Raw genomic sequence first — 16,394 nt, forward strand, 5'->3', positions numbered from 1 at the left:
CAGGTTTTTCTTTTTTAGAAAGTTGTAATAATGGTTTTAATTTACTGGCATTTATCCATGTAAATGTTGAATGTTGTTTTCTGTGCCACTATGACTCACACCTGTTAGCTGGTTGGTACAATCAATCAGCACAAATTACTGATCACTGATCAATTACGTCTGGGCCGCTTCCCTACTTCCTTCCTAGGTGTGTCGCGGTGAGCCAAGGGGGATAGGACCCAAATGCAGGACAGAGAGGCCGAAGAGCTCAAATGCAAACAATTTATTAACAGAGACTGGAACTGAACACTTACTATGACATTTCAACAAAGATCTCACAAGGTACTGAAAAGACAGGGGAGTACACAGGGATAACAGGGCACAGGTGAACATAACTCAAAATCAAGACAGGGATTGGCTAAGAGACTAACAGAACACAGGTGGAGCAAACTAATAATCACAGGTGGTGAGACAAGGCAGGAAAACAGTAACAAGGCATACAGGAAACAATACTACAAAATAAAAGCACACAATAACAGAAAACATTAACCAAAACTAGGAACAAGGACCACTAGGGACCACGGATTGTGACAAGGTGTTAACGATGATACTAATTCAGGCTCTATTCCATTTAGTGTGCAGTGGTTCTCAAACATTTTAATTTCAAGGAGTCACATATCTCAGAGTGTACACTCACAGGCCTCATTCACACATATCAAACGAACATGCTCTGTTCCGTCCGTGTTTCATGGCCGCCTCAATGCGTTGCATTGTGGCAGCCATTAATCACAGGCGGAATACATAACATTTGTTTGATACGTGTGTATGAGGCATGAGGCCTCATACACACGTATCAAACACCATCAAACTAAATGTTTGGTCGTTTTTTTTACGGGCCATTTGGAACCCACTCAAGGACACTATGAGACCCACTGGTGTAGCAGAGTGTTTCCAGTGAGCCAATATGCACAATAGCAGCAGCATCCTGACTGCCTTCATTAGTATTGCCGCCATGCACTTCATGGTGGTGGCAGTGGCTCAGGGGTAGAGTGGCTGGATGGTAACCGGTAACCGTAAGGTTGCTAGTTCAAACCCAGGCTCCCCCAGAGTTAGTGTTGAAGTGTCCTTGAGCAAGACACTGAAGCCCTAATTGCTCCTGATGTGCTGGTTGGTGCCTTGCATGGTTTCTTCCGCCATCAGTGTATGAATGTGTGGGTGAATGTAATGCACAAACTATGTAAAGCGCCTTGGATAAAGGTGCTATATAAATGCACCATTTAACATTTTAGTATCAGCGGTAACAGTGACCTGTAAAGGAAGTATAGGGTCCAGGGAAGGGGCCCAAGTTCTTTCCAAAATGGCATGTGTGCATAGAATCAGAAATTCCCATTGATCACAGGCAGAAAGCGCCATCAGTCAGATCTTGTCCTGGATGTACGTTGTTAACATAATCATGTGTTAGGGGAATATTTAACAGTAATGACCTGATCAGCCACTTCACCAAACACCCACGCACACAAGCAATGACAGTGATCAGTGTGCAAATCCATTATCTTGCCGTTGTACAATACCTTTGTCGCACCAAATTAAAGTTATATTTTAGGCAATTATTAAGACTTTTAGAAAAATTCAGTTGCCCGGAGTTTTCAATGAACAGGTTTTTTTTTTTTGTCAAATATGTTTTTATTGAACAGATTATAAATTATTACAAACATTATGATATGAAATACTTTTTTTATGAAACAAAATGAAAGAAAAAATAAATAAGACAAAAAAGAGAAAGAAATTAACCCTCCCACCCATACTGCTCAGTGACACTGCATACTATAATAAGATGATAGAAAGCTCATGGAAAACATCTGAAAAGAAAATGGCGTACAGTCAACCATATCAATGGTATCCTGTCTATTAATCGTTTCTACTCAGGTAATGGACAAGGGGCAGCCAAACCTTATCAAACTGGCTCTCCCTGTTTCTCAGGAAATACCTTATTCTCTCAAGATGAAGTGTACTAGTCATTTCATTTAACCAGTGCTTAAATGCAGGAGCCTCCTCCTTCTTCCAGTGTGTCAGAATTAGTTTTTTCGCTGTAATCAGACCATATGAGAAGAGTTGTTTCTGTGCTCTTGTCAACATAGGCATGGAGTCTAATGAACAGGTTTTAACACATATTGTGTGTGTGTGTGTGTGTGTGTGTGTGTGTGTGTGTGTGTGTGTGTGTGTGCGTGCATGCGTGCGTGCGTGCGTGCGTGCGTGCGTGCGTGCGTGCATAGGGCACGGTCTACCCCGTGACAGTGACCTTGACTTTTGACCTTTTTGACCCAAATCTCTTCAGGGAGCCGAGTGACCATTCCACATTTCCCACCACGTTTCAATCAATACCATCCGCTCTCGATCTATTCATGAAGCAAAACCTGGGACAGTTACATTCATCCGGGTCATCCCATATCTCTGTAAGGCACAGCTTTGATTGGGGATATCCCAGACTCCTGGTCGCTCTGTTTTCCAAGCTGCCAGCCATGTGCTCCACAATGTCATAATGTTAAAATGTTCTTTTGACACATGTCATGATCCATTCCCTCTCTTCCCTTCACCACTCTTCCCATTTTTCAATGTCAATCTCCAGTGTGTGTAGTCCCATGAAAGAGAAATCTCACGTAAATATATTTTAAACAAATGTCTTTGATTTTCAAGACTGGAAGCGGTTAGTTGAGATCAGTCAAAGTTAAAAAGGGAAAAGGAATGCACAGACAGAGCCCACTGCCACTATAGCCTGATTCCATCAATGTTAATTCCACAGGGAGTCCTGCAGTGTTTTTAGCCATGCATGCAAAATCAGGATTTGCCTATGCTTTGTCTTACAATAATATAGATTGAAAGCATAAGGAATTGAACTTTGTCATCTGTATTAATGCTGGCATGCTTAGACTTGTCATAAAGTACAATATGGATCCCTTATTGACTAGGAATAGTCTATGTAGCAACACTCACACACACACACACACACACACACACACACACACACACACACACACACACACACACACACACACACACACACACACACTAATTAAATTTATGTTACTTTCTGTTTTGTACCAAAGCAATTATTACTTTTTGAATTAAAACTATTATTGTTGTGACTTATTTTCTTCCTTTGGACTGGGATACATTGCCTCAGGCTCTAGGGTGAAATCTTTCATGGGATACCCTGCCTGGTCACTCAATTCTAGTTACATATAGCCTACAACTAAGTAAAGTAAAGGTAACTGAAACCTGCTCTATGATTGCATGGTTGCACTTGTTCTATATACATTTCACATTATGCTTGCATGTGCTCCTGCATCACCGTACACCTTAATAATATCTGTCATGTTTTGTCTGTGCGCAAATGACATTTGCCTTCTCGCACCGCGACTTATTACAATTTACAAATCGTTTCCCCTTTTCATGTGTTGGCTATACCTTGAAACCCACGTTAGATTACCCACAAAGACAACATATCACATACTAATTCATTAAAAAATAGCTCTTAAGTATTAGCGTCACACTGTCACTCCTTACCCAGAAGAAGTGTCCACTCCAACAGTCGTCCTAGTAGAGCTGCCACTGCCACCCCAGAGGAAAACCACGCACAGAGCGCAAAGCGATAAGAGCGCGCGGCGGAGCTGACCCATGTCCCCCTGGCTCTGAGTGACAGATGAGATGAACCTGCTTGTTTGCTTGATGTCTCCACTCTCCAGAAGACACAAAACGTCAATAAAACACAGCCCCGTTGTCTTCTGTCAGTGCATGTGTGCAGGCAGTGCAGCTGTGTGAAGTCAGCATCAGATAGCAATGCATAGCACTAGCAGCCCACGGCTCAGAGGTTAATCAATGGAGAGCTAATTCTTGCTGCGCAGTCCAGTGGCGCACCGCCGCGCATCTTGTTGGAGAGCTGCTGCGTCCTGACTGTTGCGCACTGAACCAGACCCCCTGGAGCAGCCGTTACGCCGACATTGGTAACGTATTGAATGTTGTGTCTCCAGAGGTCGCTGCTATACTGAGCCCTATGGCTGTTGCGTTTATTGCTATTTGCTTTACCACAATCTTGAATTTTGTTTCATGATGAGCATCAAATCCAAAAATGCATTATGAACGGGAAAAAGGAGATAGTTGGTAGGCTAGTTGGTATTTGGTATGTTGGTAGTCTATTAAGTCCCATTAAATAGGCTATAGGCCTATCTAATTGACTAATTCAGAATTTCAGAAACTGCAGACAAGCCTAGAATGTTATCATAGTCGAAATGAAATTACATTGATGTTATGACCTGGCTCTTGGGCCATAACAAAGGAGGAAGACACAAACGCTGTTTAAAAGTGCACAAACCAATATTTATTTACCATATGATATAGACAAACGGAAACGAATATGAATCAAACAATACAGTACTAAGGTGGAGTGTGTTAATCAGTAGAGTAAGTGAGTGGACGTGTGGTGAGTGTAGTGTAGTGTAGTGTAGTGTGGGGTGGGGTGGGGTGGGGTGGGAGGTGTTGAATGGTGCAAACACTATGGCAAGCCGTTTTAACATTTAATCAAACCACCCTCCTATCTGTAATATATGTTTTAGATATCCAAAACCATGTTTCTCCTAGTCAGAACTGCATTCTTGCTAGTAGAAATTGTAATTCAGGATATCTTGAATTCAGTTCTTCCTAGTCAAAATTAACATTACTCCTATCAACAACTGTCATTCTTCCTAGGAGAAACTAAGTTCTTCCTAGGAGAAATTAAGTTCTTCCTAGGAGAAATTAAGTTCTTCCTATCAACAACTGAGAACTGACATTACTCCTGGGAGAAATTAAGTTCTTCCTAGGAGGAATTACATCACTTTTTCCATTCATGTGTATTGGGCTTTTAGTTTCAGATAGTCATAACTTCATTCTTCCTAGGAGAAATTAAGTTCTTCCTAGGAGGAATTACATCACTTTTTCCATTCATGTGTATGACAATATGGATATCTCAAATGGTAATTTTGGATAGGAAAAATGTCCTTGTGGATATCTTAAATTACAGTTTTGGATAGGAGGAATGTCATTGTGGATATCTGAAACGTTAGTTTTGACTAGGAAGAACTGAATTACAGATATCTGGAATACATATCCAGTCTAGCGATTAAATGTTGAAACGGCTTGCCATACTAATGCTGCTGCTCTCATGGAAGGAGAGCGAGAGTGAGGCCAGCCAACTCCCAGACCTTTATAGAGCACACTGGGAACACTGGCCAGGTGCTCCCAATGCACTGATTGGCAATTCATAACCTATGGGAAGCAAAGACATAGGCCTATAGAGCGTCGCAGTCCCTCCCCCTTTCAGAACAACGAGTGGCCCAGGAAATGGTTCTCCATTCATTTTCACCATAGGCGATTCCTAAATTATTTATTTAAAGACAGTTACGCCGCGGACAAAGCCAACTCGGATCGTGACAAATCATGACAATGAACACAATGTTTTGGGCCGATCGAATAATTTATAAGAAGAAAAACAACAAAAAAAGTGTTGTAACCTGCCGTTTTTTCTACTAATTATTTGTTTGGCCCAAAACATTGTGTTCATTGTCATGATTTGTCACGATCCGAGTTGGCTTTGTCCGCGGCGTAACCGTCTTTAAATAAATAATTTAGGAATCGCCTATGGTGAAAATGAATGGAGAACCATTTCCTGGGCCACTCGTTGTTCTGAAAGGGGGAGGGACTGCGACGCTCTATACCTAACAAACCACACAGGCCCTAGTAGGCCAAACTACAGGGGGCTGTGACATTGAGGACAGCTTTTATTTCATACTTTTGTTTTCAACCCAGTCACCCATTCACAATTTACTTTCGGGTAACTTTAATTGGCATTCTTCTTTCAACTGCACGGTCACAGACAGGACACAGTTAAAACATGCGCTGTCTAAATTCCAAACCGGTGATTCCACATAATTCGACAAGTTGCTAATTTCGGTGTAACAAGTAGGCCCTACGGGTTTTTAGACATGTCTTTCTCTCTAATCCCCGGTGGAATTACATTCCTGCGTTTTTAAGAACAGACTTCGAAAAGAGCAAAAAGCCTGACTAGAGAGTAGGACTAAATTCCATCTTTCTCTTTCATGATGTGGTGCTCACTTAGGCGGCCTATCTGTCGCTTTTAAAACTTAATAGGCCTATATTTAGCCAATATGATTTTGGAGCACGATCGAGGACATTTCCGGGGTCAAAGGAAAATAATTTAGTTTCAGTTTACAGTATAAATATATAGAGGTCAGCTTTTAGGGAACCATTATTCTTTCATTAATAGCCTGTTTCTGTAATTTGGCCTATGTCTGACAGTTGGTTTTCTGTGGGACACTCTCATTATGCTTAATTAGCCAATTTATTATTTGATTTACCTAGGCTATTAACCATGTTATGATGACATGCAGTAGCCTAGATACATTATCCACATAAATTACCATTATTTAACAGTTTAAATAGAGGAATAAAGAGTCTGTTTAAACCTATCAAGAAATTCCATAGATACATAGATTATATTTCCACTACAAAAATACAATCTTGTTACAGATATAATTTAATTCCTTCCTCCTTCACAGTCAGTCAAGTTTAATGAGATTTGACAAAGAGTTGCATGTCATTTTCCACGTTTCTACATTGACTGTTTTTATAATGTTTATGTTAGAGACAAAGTTGTATCCCTCTGGCCCAACCAGCCAGCCTGACCCGTGCCGCGGGTTCGACTACCGATCAGTCGATCTCTCCCCATTTCCTGTCAAATTACTTTCAAACTATCAATAAAGGCAGAAAAAGGCAAAATAATTAATTAAAAAAAAAGTTATATCCCTCTGGGAGAAAAAGGGGTTACTCCTCTGGTGTGACAGCAGATTTGACCAGCAAGGCAGCAACCAACTGAATGGAAATCGGTTTAGTTTACTACCTGCATCTCCCGTCACGCCACCATATATGTGGCTGATGAGGTCAAGACACTGACCTCATCAAACCCTGGATAGCCATATATGGAGAAGACTGGATCACCTATCTGCATATATGGAGCCAGCCAGCAACTCTAGCCGACCTCAAACCTCAAACCCTTAGATCTCCATATATGTTCTGACAATATGTTGATTCTACCCCACCGTCCTTCCTCTTCGATGTCTCCCTTTTGACTGATACCTGTCCATTCTTCAAACTTTAGAGCTCGCCCAAAGTGTGCAGCTTTAGTGAAGCTGCGCCCCACAGCCGGGAAAACTAGAGTTCTCAACAGGGCCGAAAATTAAGGCCCTACCTGGGCCCTCATCAAACCCTGTACTCTCAAGACACGCTCCATATATGGCCAGACCTCATCAAACCCTGTACACTCAAGACACTGCCCCCGCTGCCACTCTTAGATCTCCATATATGGAGCTGACCTGTTCTGACATTCCATAATTATGTTGGTCTGACCACCCATGCCAAAGCGCCAGCGCTCACCCAGCAGTCTGTTGTCACCCAGGCATACATATACGAATATGTGCACTCGACCTTACTGGTGGTAAGTAGGCTATAGCCTACTTACCACCAGTAAGGTCTGCAACAGTTCAACAAACTAATCAATTTAATCAATTATATAAAGAAATCACACTCGTGCAGTGAGGGGCGCCTCCCTTCTTGGGGGTGCTGTTTTTTTATGTCATTAAAAGTCCATAGACTTGACTGCCATATGATGTAATTTCCAAAAGTCAGACGTTGGGGTCTGGAGTATTATCTAGAGTTATTTTGTGTGCAAAAATTAGCCAATATCGATCAGATTATACTAAGATCCCCTGACCTGAGCGCCCCTCAAAAATATTAGAATGGTTTAGCATCCATATTCTTCATTATTCGATTAACCGAAGTGCAGGATAGGATAACTCCTAAGAAAATAATCGATTATGTGCAGCTCTAATGGTAACACTGCTCTGTTCGGTTGTCTCTTCCCTCCGTTTATTCCCCGCAGTGGGTTTTTTGGCCAGCATTCAATAGCAACAGCTGGTTTTATTCACCACAAATGAATCACGCTGCGTACGTAGGACATATACACACATGCAGTATGCACGCACACACGCATGCACGCAGTGTGTGCACACATACACACAATACAGAGAACATGGTGAATTAAACTGCTTCCTCAGGCTCCTTTAGTTACATCCCCTGAATCAAATAATTCATAAAATATATAAAGAAACATTATTAAAGAACCACAAAGAGAGGCAGTTGTTGAGATGGCAGTCTCTGGTTCGTTACTACGACCACACAACCCATGGCTTCTCCTGTTCCCACGGAGTAGAGCCTCCTCTGTTGGTTTACTTTGGTTGAGTCTTTTTTTGTATTTGGTGTTTGTCTATCTGCATACAGAAAAACCAGCAGAAATGTGTTTTTCATTGAGGGCTGGAGCCTATTGTCATTCTTGGGATGAAACTGCCCCAATCCTTAAACACATGAAGACAAAATCCCCAAAAATTACGGGATTGTGAAACTGTTGCACGAAACGTCACTGCGTTATGCTGACTCACAAAAATCAGCTGGTTTTAGTCATATTGTTTGACAAAGTCCAAAAAGTCAGGCAACACGTGTGAAGAAACAACACTTAAACTTCCACCATTATCCAGAATAGAGCAATTCAATCAAATTGCCTATAAAGCATATAAAGCCTATAAACAATCAACACTAGTGTGCAAACAATTGTGACCACCTGTATATTTCAGCACATGTTTGGTCCTTACATTGACATGCTGAAGGCATAATTTCACTCACAATTGCCTGGTGAATTAATTTATACTGTCCAGACTTTTAAGCTGGTAACCTGATCCAGAAAGTCTTCAGCGAGCAGCTAGTGTTCAGAGTCCTGTTTGAGAATACTTTGACAGGGTGGACACAGTCTATTGGCCGGGGTTGACCTGTGACCTTCTCTGCTCCCTGCTTCCCTCCCACTTTGCTCTGTAATGCCTCAAAAGTTCCAAAAGTTCCAAATTGTCATCATCCATACAAGAAGAACAGCCTTCATTGTCCATATACATGTGCTATGAAGACAGCTTTCCACAGCCTCGCTTATGTGTCAACTGATTAACTTTTGATTGATCATTATTTACTGCATCCCATTAGCACTACTATAGCAACAATCCTATCTGAAAACCATTAGATGAAATGCAGGCACAGAGATGTCTTCCTTCTGGATTTGCGGCTGTGTTTCCAAGTCTGTCGTTATTGTAGCTCCGTTACTCGGAAACCGAGATTCTTTTTTTAATGGCCGCGGCTTGACTCTAGTTGTGGCAGTAAACACCTGACTGTTCCAGCTAAATAGCCCAGAGGTCATTCATCAGTGTCACAATCTGCTTAGAGCGGAACCCATCTCTCCAAGTATTTCAAGCTACATTGCACAACTCAAGTATTTCAGAGTTTTACTGGAGGAAGAAGCTCTAAGATTGACATTTTGATTGACCTTGAATATTGTTCATGTTTTTCTATTCTGGTCATCTGTTGCTCTTCTGAAAATAGACGAGGCACAGGGTTCTGCCACACTGTGTCCATCTGAGCTCTTTCTCTTACCAACCTGCAGATTTTTCCTTCTAAAGTGTTTATTTATTGGGCCCCAGTGTTACATTTAAGCAGGTGGTGGGGTGGTGAGGAGTATCACACAGTACATGGTAGTTATTCCACAATCTCAAACTAGCACAGACCTGGGGCCTTGCAGCACATCGACAAGGCACAGACTCTTATAATACAGGGCTATCACCTCTAATCGTTTTGTGAAATTCAAACTGGGGGACATTTTTGTTTGGTTTAGGTATAATGATCTCCAGAGATGTGCTGTGGGCAGTGTAACTCATTTCTATGTTCCTTTTGTCACAGTAAAGTGACAAAGTGTTTGCGCAATTTTTACTAATTTCATTCTGACTGTGTACAAAATGGACCCCAAAAAGGTATATTTGTACACTGTAAAACCCTACAGCTGCTCAGTGCTCAGCTCATGGTTCCCAGATGGAGACACCCTTCTTTTTCACATATTCAGTTACGGAACATGTTGTAAATAAAACAAAAATGACACTTGCAAGACTTGCAACAAGTAAAGTCAGTTCTATTTATACAAGATTGTCAGGCCGCTACAACCTTCAAATCTAGTTCTATATATTGTGCTGATGAGAGCAATGTTATGGCCATGGAAGTATTAAACACTGCTGTAACACTGCTGTAGTGCCCCATATGTGTGCAATTTAGGTTTTTCAGTGTGGCTATTCTGATGTCTGAAGTTTGGTGCCGATTGGAGAAATGGTGCACCTGTGGCCCCCTGACATGGCTCCTGGTGTGACGATTGTCATGGCAGACCAAGCCCCCAGTAAGGCTGGCCAACGTTGAAGCCATGAGACGTAGTGGTGCAGCTGCAGGGGTTTAACATTGAGCACTTGAATAGCAGGGGGCGGGGCTGTCCTCCCTCTATCCTTTATAACTCTATGTGGCAGACCCCTGAACAGTGTTTGTGCCAAGTATGGTCGGTCCATCCATCCATCCATCCATCCATCCAACCATCCAAGATGGTAGTAGGTGTTGATGACAGTTTTTGCTGTCAGTATATGTAATGCAGGTCAGGTCAGAACCCTGCAATTCATTGGAGTGCCATGCTATCACATACACAGTAAAATAGTCACAGTTAATTAATCTATTTAACCATTTGTAATTTGTTATAATGATCAAATTTAACCAAATGCACCCATAGGCCACAGTGGTCCATTTCCCCCTCTTGCCGATACATGTTCCAAGTGATGTTTCGTCGTGTCGGACAATGTTCAGGCTTCAGGAGACTTTTGAAGTGCAGAGAGTTGCTTTGCTGGTGCGTACAGGTGCACCCAGCAGTCAGCAGCTGAGAACACACAGACGTTTGACACAAGTCAGACCGTAACACCAGGAGGCCCTGGCCGGCACACTGCGCTGGCCTGTAGTGTAATGTCTCATTTATGCTCCATCGATACGACAGCGTCGCAGGCTGAAAACAGGCATGTGACACCGTCGTACGATGAGGTATAAATGAGGCTTAAAAGAAAGTGGAGCGTGATGGATGTCTCAGTGTGGACTAGAAGCTGAGGTGATAAGGTACACCAGGATTAGGCTGATGAGGCTGCTGACAGAAATACAGCCAGACTCATCGGTCAGTCGGACTGAGTGGGCTTATTGGGTTACATTTGGAGACTACCTTTTCCGGTTAATTATTTTTTGCAAATAGTTTTGTACTGTATTATATTTAATGAATCATCACTGTATGTAGGCTACTGATTATATTTCTGCTCATTAAAAACTAAAGAAATTGGGAGAGATGTTTGACATAATGTCTTTGCTTCTATTCTCTGAATGAATATAGTTTAATATAATTTTACATGTGAACATAACTTTAGCAGTCTGCATGACCCGGCCTGCAGTGATATTGTGAAACAGCCCCCCAGTGTGTGTGCCTGCATGTGTGGACACATGTGTGGTGCGTATGTTGTATGTGTGTGTGTGTGTGTGTGTGTGTGTGTGTGTGTGTGTGTGTGTGTGTGTGTGTGTGTGTGTGTGTGTGTGTGTGTGTGTGTGTGTGTGTGTGCATGTGTGCGTGTGTGCGCGTGCGTGTGCAGTCACCAGTGAGGCTTAATGGAGCCAAGACTATGTGAGGAATGTCACTTCACTTCGGCTATAACCTACTGGCCTGGGACAGAGAGATTACAAGACAGCGTGGGAGAGAGAGACATCCATAGAGAGAGAGAGAGAGAGAGAGAGAGAGAGAGAGAGAGAGAGAGACAGAGATAGAGAGAGAGAGAGAGAGAGAGAGAAAAAAGGGGGGTAGGACCCGACTCAAGTAATCCCTGCACGATTAATTAGGATGAGCCCTTGCGTGTGTGTGTGTGTGTGTGTGTGTGTGTGTGTGTGTGTGTGTGTGTGTGCGTGTGCGTGTGCGTGTGCGTGTGCGTGTGCGTGTGCGTGTGCATGTGCATGTGCATGTGCATGTGCATGTGCATGTGTGCGCACGCGCGCGCATGCATGCATGTGAGTGCGTGTTTGTGCGTGTGTGCGAGTGCTCAACTGCTCATGCATCTGTGTACGTGTGTGCGTGTGTCCTACAATGTGTTCATACAAGTTTTATTAATGGTGGCTGCTGTGGGAATCAAGCCCTGATCACTTTAATGCTACACAGGGACCTCATGCACGTATAGATGCAGAAGCTCCAAATAACAGCAGACATTTCTGGAACCCCCGCTATTCCTCCAGACGACTAATTTACACCCCTGACAACTTAAGAACGAAGGGGGGAAAAACACACACAGATGAACATCCCTGGTGGAATCGTGAATTAAGCAGTCGTGAAAAGATAATGTGGAACGTCGTCATGAATCAAGCTGTGTGCCTGCCCCGGCTGGCTTCTCCATACCTAGCACAGCTGTGTGACTTGATCGGGGACATGCTTGATTTGTATGTCATTGCACGCCAGTGTAGCTCGCCGAAAATTTGCGAAAATAGTTCACAAAGGGTCACTCACTGTGCGACGCGTTGCGAGCTTGTAGATCGGCTGCTTTTATTGCACGACACCTGCCTGAAAAAAAAAGTAGGCTATAAATGATCAGGTTTAAACATCTCTACTTGTAAGTCACATAGAGCTGGTGAGGAGGAGGAGGAGGAGGAGGAGGAGGAGGAGGTGGAGGAGGAGAAGGCGGGGGGATTGAAGTGGGGGAACACACACAAAGGAGGAGACGAGGGTTATTCATCAACACCCACTTGTGTTGATGATATATGAGGCCCGACACACAGACAAACGGCTTATGGCTATGATTATAGTTCATAACTAGGCTACAACAATGGTCACCAACACATGTGGTGCTGACTGAAAAGTGTGTGTAGTGTTATGCTTGCACCATCCCCATAGACTTTTCAAAAAGTATTTATTTAAAGACGTTTACACTGTGGACAAAGCCAACTCGGCTCGTGACAAATCATGACAATAAACACAATGTTTTGGGCCGATCAAGACGAGTTGGCTTTGTCCGCGGCGTAAACGTCTTTAAATAAATACTTTTTGAAAAGTCTATGGCGAAGATTAATCGGGAATTCTCTTCCGGGGCTCTCGTCGTCATGAAAGGGGGCGGGACTGGGACACTTTGGGCGTGAAAACCATGTCCACTGCTATGTCCTATTGCTTTTGTTTCCATTAGAGAAGGTATACATCTTCCCCTAAAGCAGTGGTTTTCAACTAGTGGTCCGGGGACCACCAGTGGTCCTTGAAGGGGTTCCAGGTGGTCCCCAGCTAAATTATGGAGAGTTGGTAACCAATGGTTAACCAAAATGGTTACCAACTCTGGTGCGCGACACCATCGCGGGACAATACATTTCATTAACTTGGTGTGGTGTGGTACTCAACATAGGTTGGCGAAGTCATCATGCCATCATCATTCATCAGTATAGTAGCAAGGGCGTCACTCCTCACATTCTAGCAGCAGGCAGATCTTGGTTATGGGCCTTTCTAGGACATTGGTCTTTGTTTTGACCTTTACAGCTCGCACCAATCCTGTAGAATCTGCCATAACTTCCAGCACTCTTCCCAAAATCCAGGAGCCACGTGGAGCACAGGGGTCCACGACCATGACCACATCTCCAGGTGTAAAGCTTCTCCTCCGTTTGCACCATTTCTGCCTTTCCTGCATGAGGGGCAGGTATTCCAGGCACCAGCGCTTCCAGAATAAATCTGACATATACTGCACCTGTTTCCATCGGCGTCTCACATACAGGTCGTTCCTGTCAAAGACTCCAGGTGGCACAATGGGCTTGGTGTTCAAGAGTAAGATGTGGTTTGGGGTAAGAGGCTCTAGGTCTTGTGGGTCATTACTAGACACAGTAGTGATTGGGCGGCTGTTTAAGATGGCCTCCACTTCGCATAACAGAGTCTGTAGTCCCTCGTCGTCTAGAGTCTGCTGTTTCAAAACAGAATGGAGCACTTGCCTCACAGACTTTATAAGTCGCTCCCATACTCCTCCATGGTGGGATGCTCCTGGGGGATTGAAACTCCACTGTATGCCCTTTTGGAGCAAAGCTCCTTGGATCCTTTGCTGGTTCAGTAGCGAGGGCTTCTTTTAATTCTCTTTGAGCCCCAACAAAATTAGTACCATTATCACTTCTGATATGTTTCACTTGTCCTCTTCTACAAATAAAACGTCTTAAGGCATTGAGGCATGAGTCTGTGTCGAGGGAGTTGGCCACCTCAATATGCACAGCTCTGCTGGTCATGCAAGTGAATAGCACTCCATACCTCTTCAAGATGGTTCGTCCACTTTTAATTTCAATAGGGCCAAAATAATCCACGCCAACATTAGAAAATGGAGGCATGTCTGGCTCAAGCCTTTCCTGTGGCAAATCAGCCATTTTTTGCTCTCCAATTTTGGCCCTTTGCCGTCTGCATACAACACATTCACTTATTATTTTTCTTGCTGCAGAGTTGGCCTTGATTATCCAATATATTTTCCTTAGTTCAGAGAGAATGTGGTTTCTTCCTCCATGTCCAGTTTTGTCATGCATGTGCCTGAGAATGAGTGTGGATACATGAGAATGTTTGGGGAGTATGACAGGGAATTTACTCTCTTCTGGCATAGCTGCCCTACTCAGACGTCCTCCCACTCTGAGCACACCATCCTTGAACACTGGATCAAGCCTGTAGATGCTACTTGTCTTCTTGACACAAGATGTCGCCATTTGCAAAGTTTTTATTTCTTCTTGAAAGTACTGCTTTTGTGTATGACAGATAATTGCATTTTCTGCCTTCTCCATATCTTCCAGAGTGACTGTTTGTCCACCCAATGTGGTTTTGACATCCATCTTTTTCTGGTCCATCACTTTCTTAGTGCTTCGAGTGCAGTGAAGCACTTGCAGTGGAATTAAATTCCTTTTTCCTGTGAACCAGTAGTTTCAGAGTTTCTTTGAGTTTCAAAATCCATGCTACTGCAACTTTCAGCTTTCTCCAGCTGGAAAAGTATGTGATAAATGTATCAGTTGGATTTCTATTGTCCTTTACAATGATTGTACTCACAGCAGGATTTCTCTTGACCTCTGGGTCATCAAAGGAGTTCGAAAACAGTTCCACAGGAAACTGTGGCCAGTCCCTTTCAGACTTCCAGAGTATGTCTGGGCCGTGAATCCAACTCTGATTCTCCATGAATTTGTCTGCTTTCTGTCCTCTAGAGGCAACATCAGCAGGGTTCACCTTTGTGTTGACATATCTCCACTGGGTCATTTTTGTGGCATCTCTAATGGCAGCAACTCTGTTAGCCACAAATGTGTGGAATCGTGTGTGTTGATTTGCAATGTACTTTATTACTGATTGGCTATCAGTCCAAAACATTGAGCTTACAAGCTGCAGCTGCAACTCTCTTCTGAGAACTTTATCCACTTTAGTGGCCAGCACTGCAGCAGCCAACTCCATCCTGGGGATTGTCATCCTTTTGAGGGGTGCAACTCTTGCCTTCCCCATCATAAATGAGACATGAATGGTGTTTGTTTCATTCTTCAGTCTCAAATAGCTCACTGTACCATAGCCTTGTTCACTTGCGTCTGCAAAATGGTGAAGCTGTGCTTGTATGGGTTCACCAAAGTCCTTTGGTTTGAGGCATCTTCTGACCTTGAAGTTGGTGATTTTCTGCAGATCTAATTAACATTTAACCCACCGCTCAGAGAATATCTGCGGTACGTCCTCATCCCAGCCTAGGTTTAAGCTGCATAGCTCTTGTAATAGCAGTTTGGAAGTCAGAGTGAAAGGCGCAAGAAACCCTAAAGGGTCATAAATGGAGCTAACAACAGACAGTATCCCTCTCCGTGTGTGTGGCTGTGGCTTGGTGGTGACATTGAATGTGAAATTGTCATCCTCCACACACCACTGCACGCCAAGTGCTCTTTCAGTTGGGAGTCTATCTCTGTCCAAGTTGAGCTCTTTGACCTCTTTAGCTCTATCGACTTCCGGGACTGAGGAAAGTACTCTGCGGCTGTTTGTTATCCATTTAGAGAAGTGGAAACCTCCTCTGTGACATGCAGCTGTCACCTCCTTGATGAGAAGTATTGCTTCATCCTCTGTGGCCACCGACTTCAGACAATCATCCACATATACGTTGTTTAGAATGGTGTCAATCACTTCAGGTCTGAAACGATCCCGGTTATCCTCAGCCGTCCTTTTGAGCGCATAGTTTGCGCAGCTGGGTGATGAGACCGCACCGAAGAGATGCACCACCATACGGTATTCCTGGGGGTCAACACCTATATCACCCCCTGGCCACCACAGGAATCTCAGAAAATCAACATGCTCATTTGCCACTTTTACCTGATGGAACATTGACTGAATGTCTCCCATTATGGCTATAGGCTCCTGCCGGAACCTGGTGAGC

The 16,394-nt window shown here is 43.4% G+C and overlaps 1 protein-coding gene across 1 annotated transcript in view; it reads right to left on the reverse strand.

Annotated features, from left to right (window-relative positions):
- LOC310878565 (collagen and calcium-binding EGF domain-containing protein 1-like) overlaps positions 1–3,885 on the reverse strand; it is a 46,715-nt gene extending 42,830 nt beyond the window's left edge. Inside the window, exon 1 of the mRNA XM_083792906.1 lies at positions 3,544–3,885. Coding sequence (XP_083649032.1) covers positions 3,544–3,656 — 113 coding nt within the window. The 5' untranslated portion in view covers positions 3,657–3,885. The remainder of the gene's footprint in view (positions 1–3,543) is intronic.
- Between the last annotated feature and the right edge of the window lie 12,509 nt (positions 3,886–16,394).

Source organism: Protomyctophum parallelum, assembly GCF_964188405.1.
Source record: "Protomyctophum parallelum genome assembly, chromosome: 2".
In the NCBI taxonomy this organism is placed as follows: Eukaryota; Metazoa; Chordata; class Actinopteri; order Myctophiformes; family Myctophidae; genus Protomyctophum; species Protomyctophum parallelum.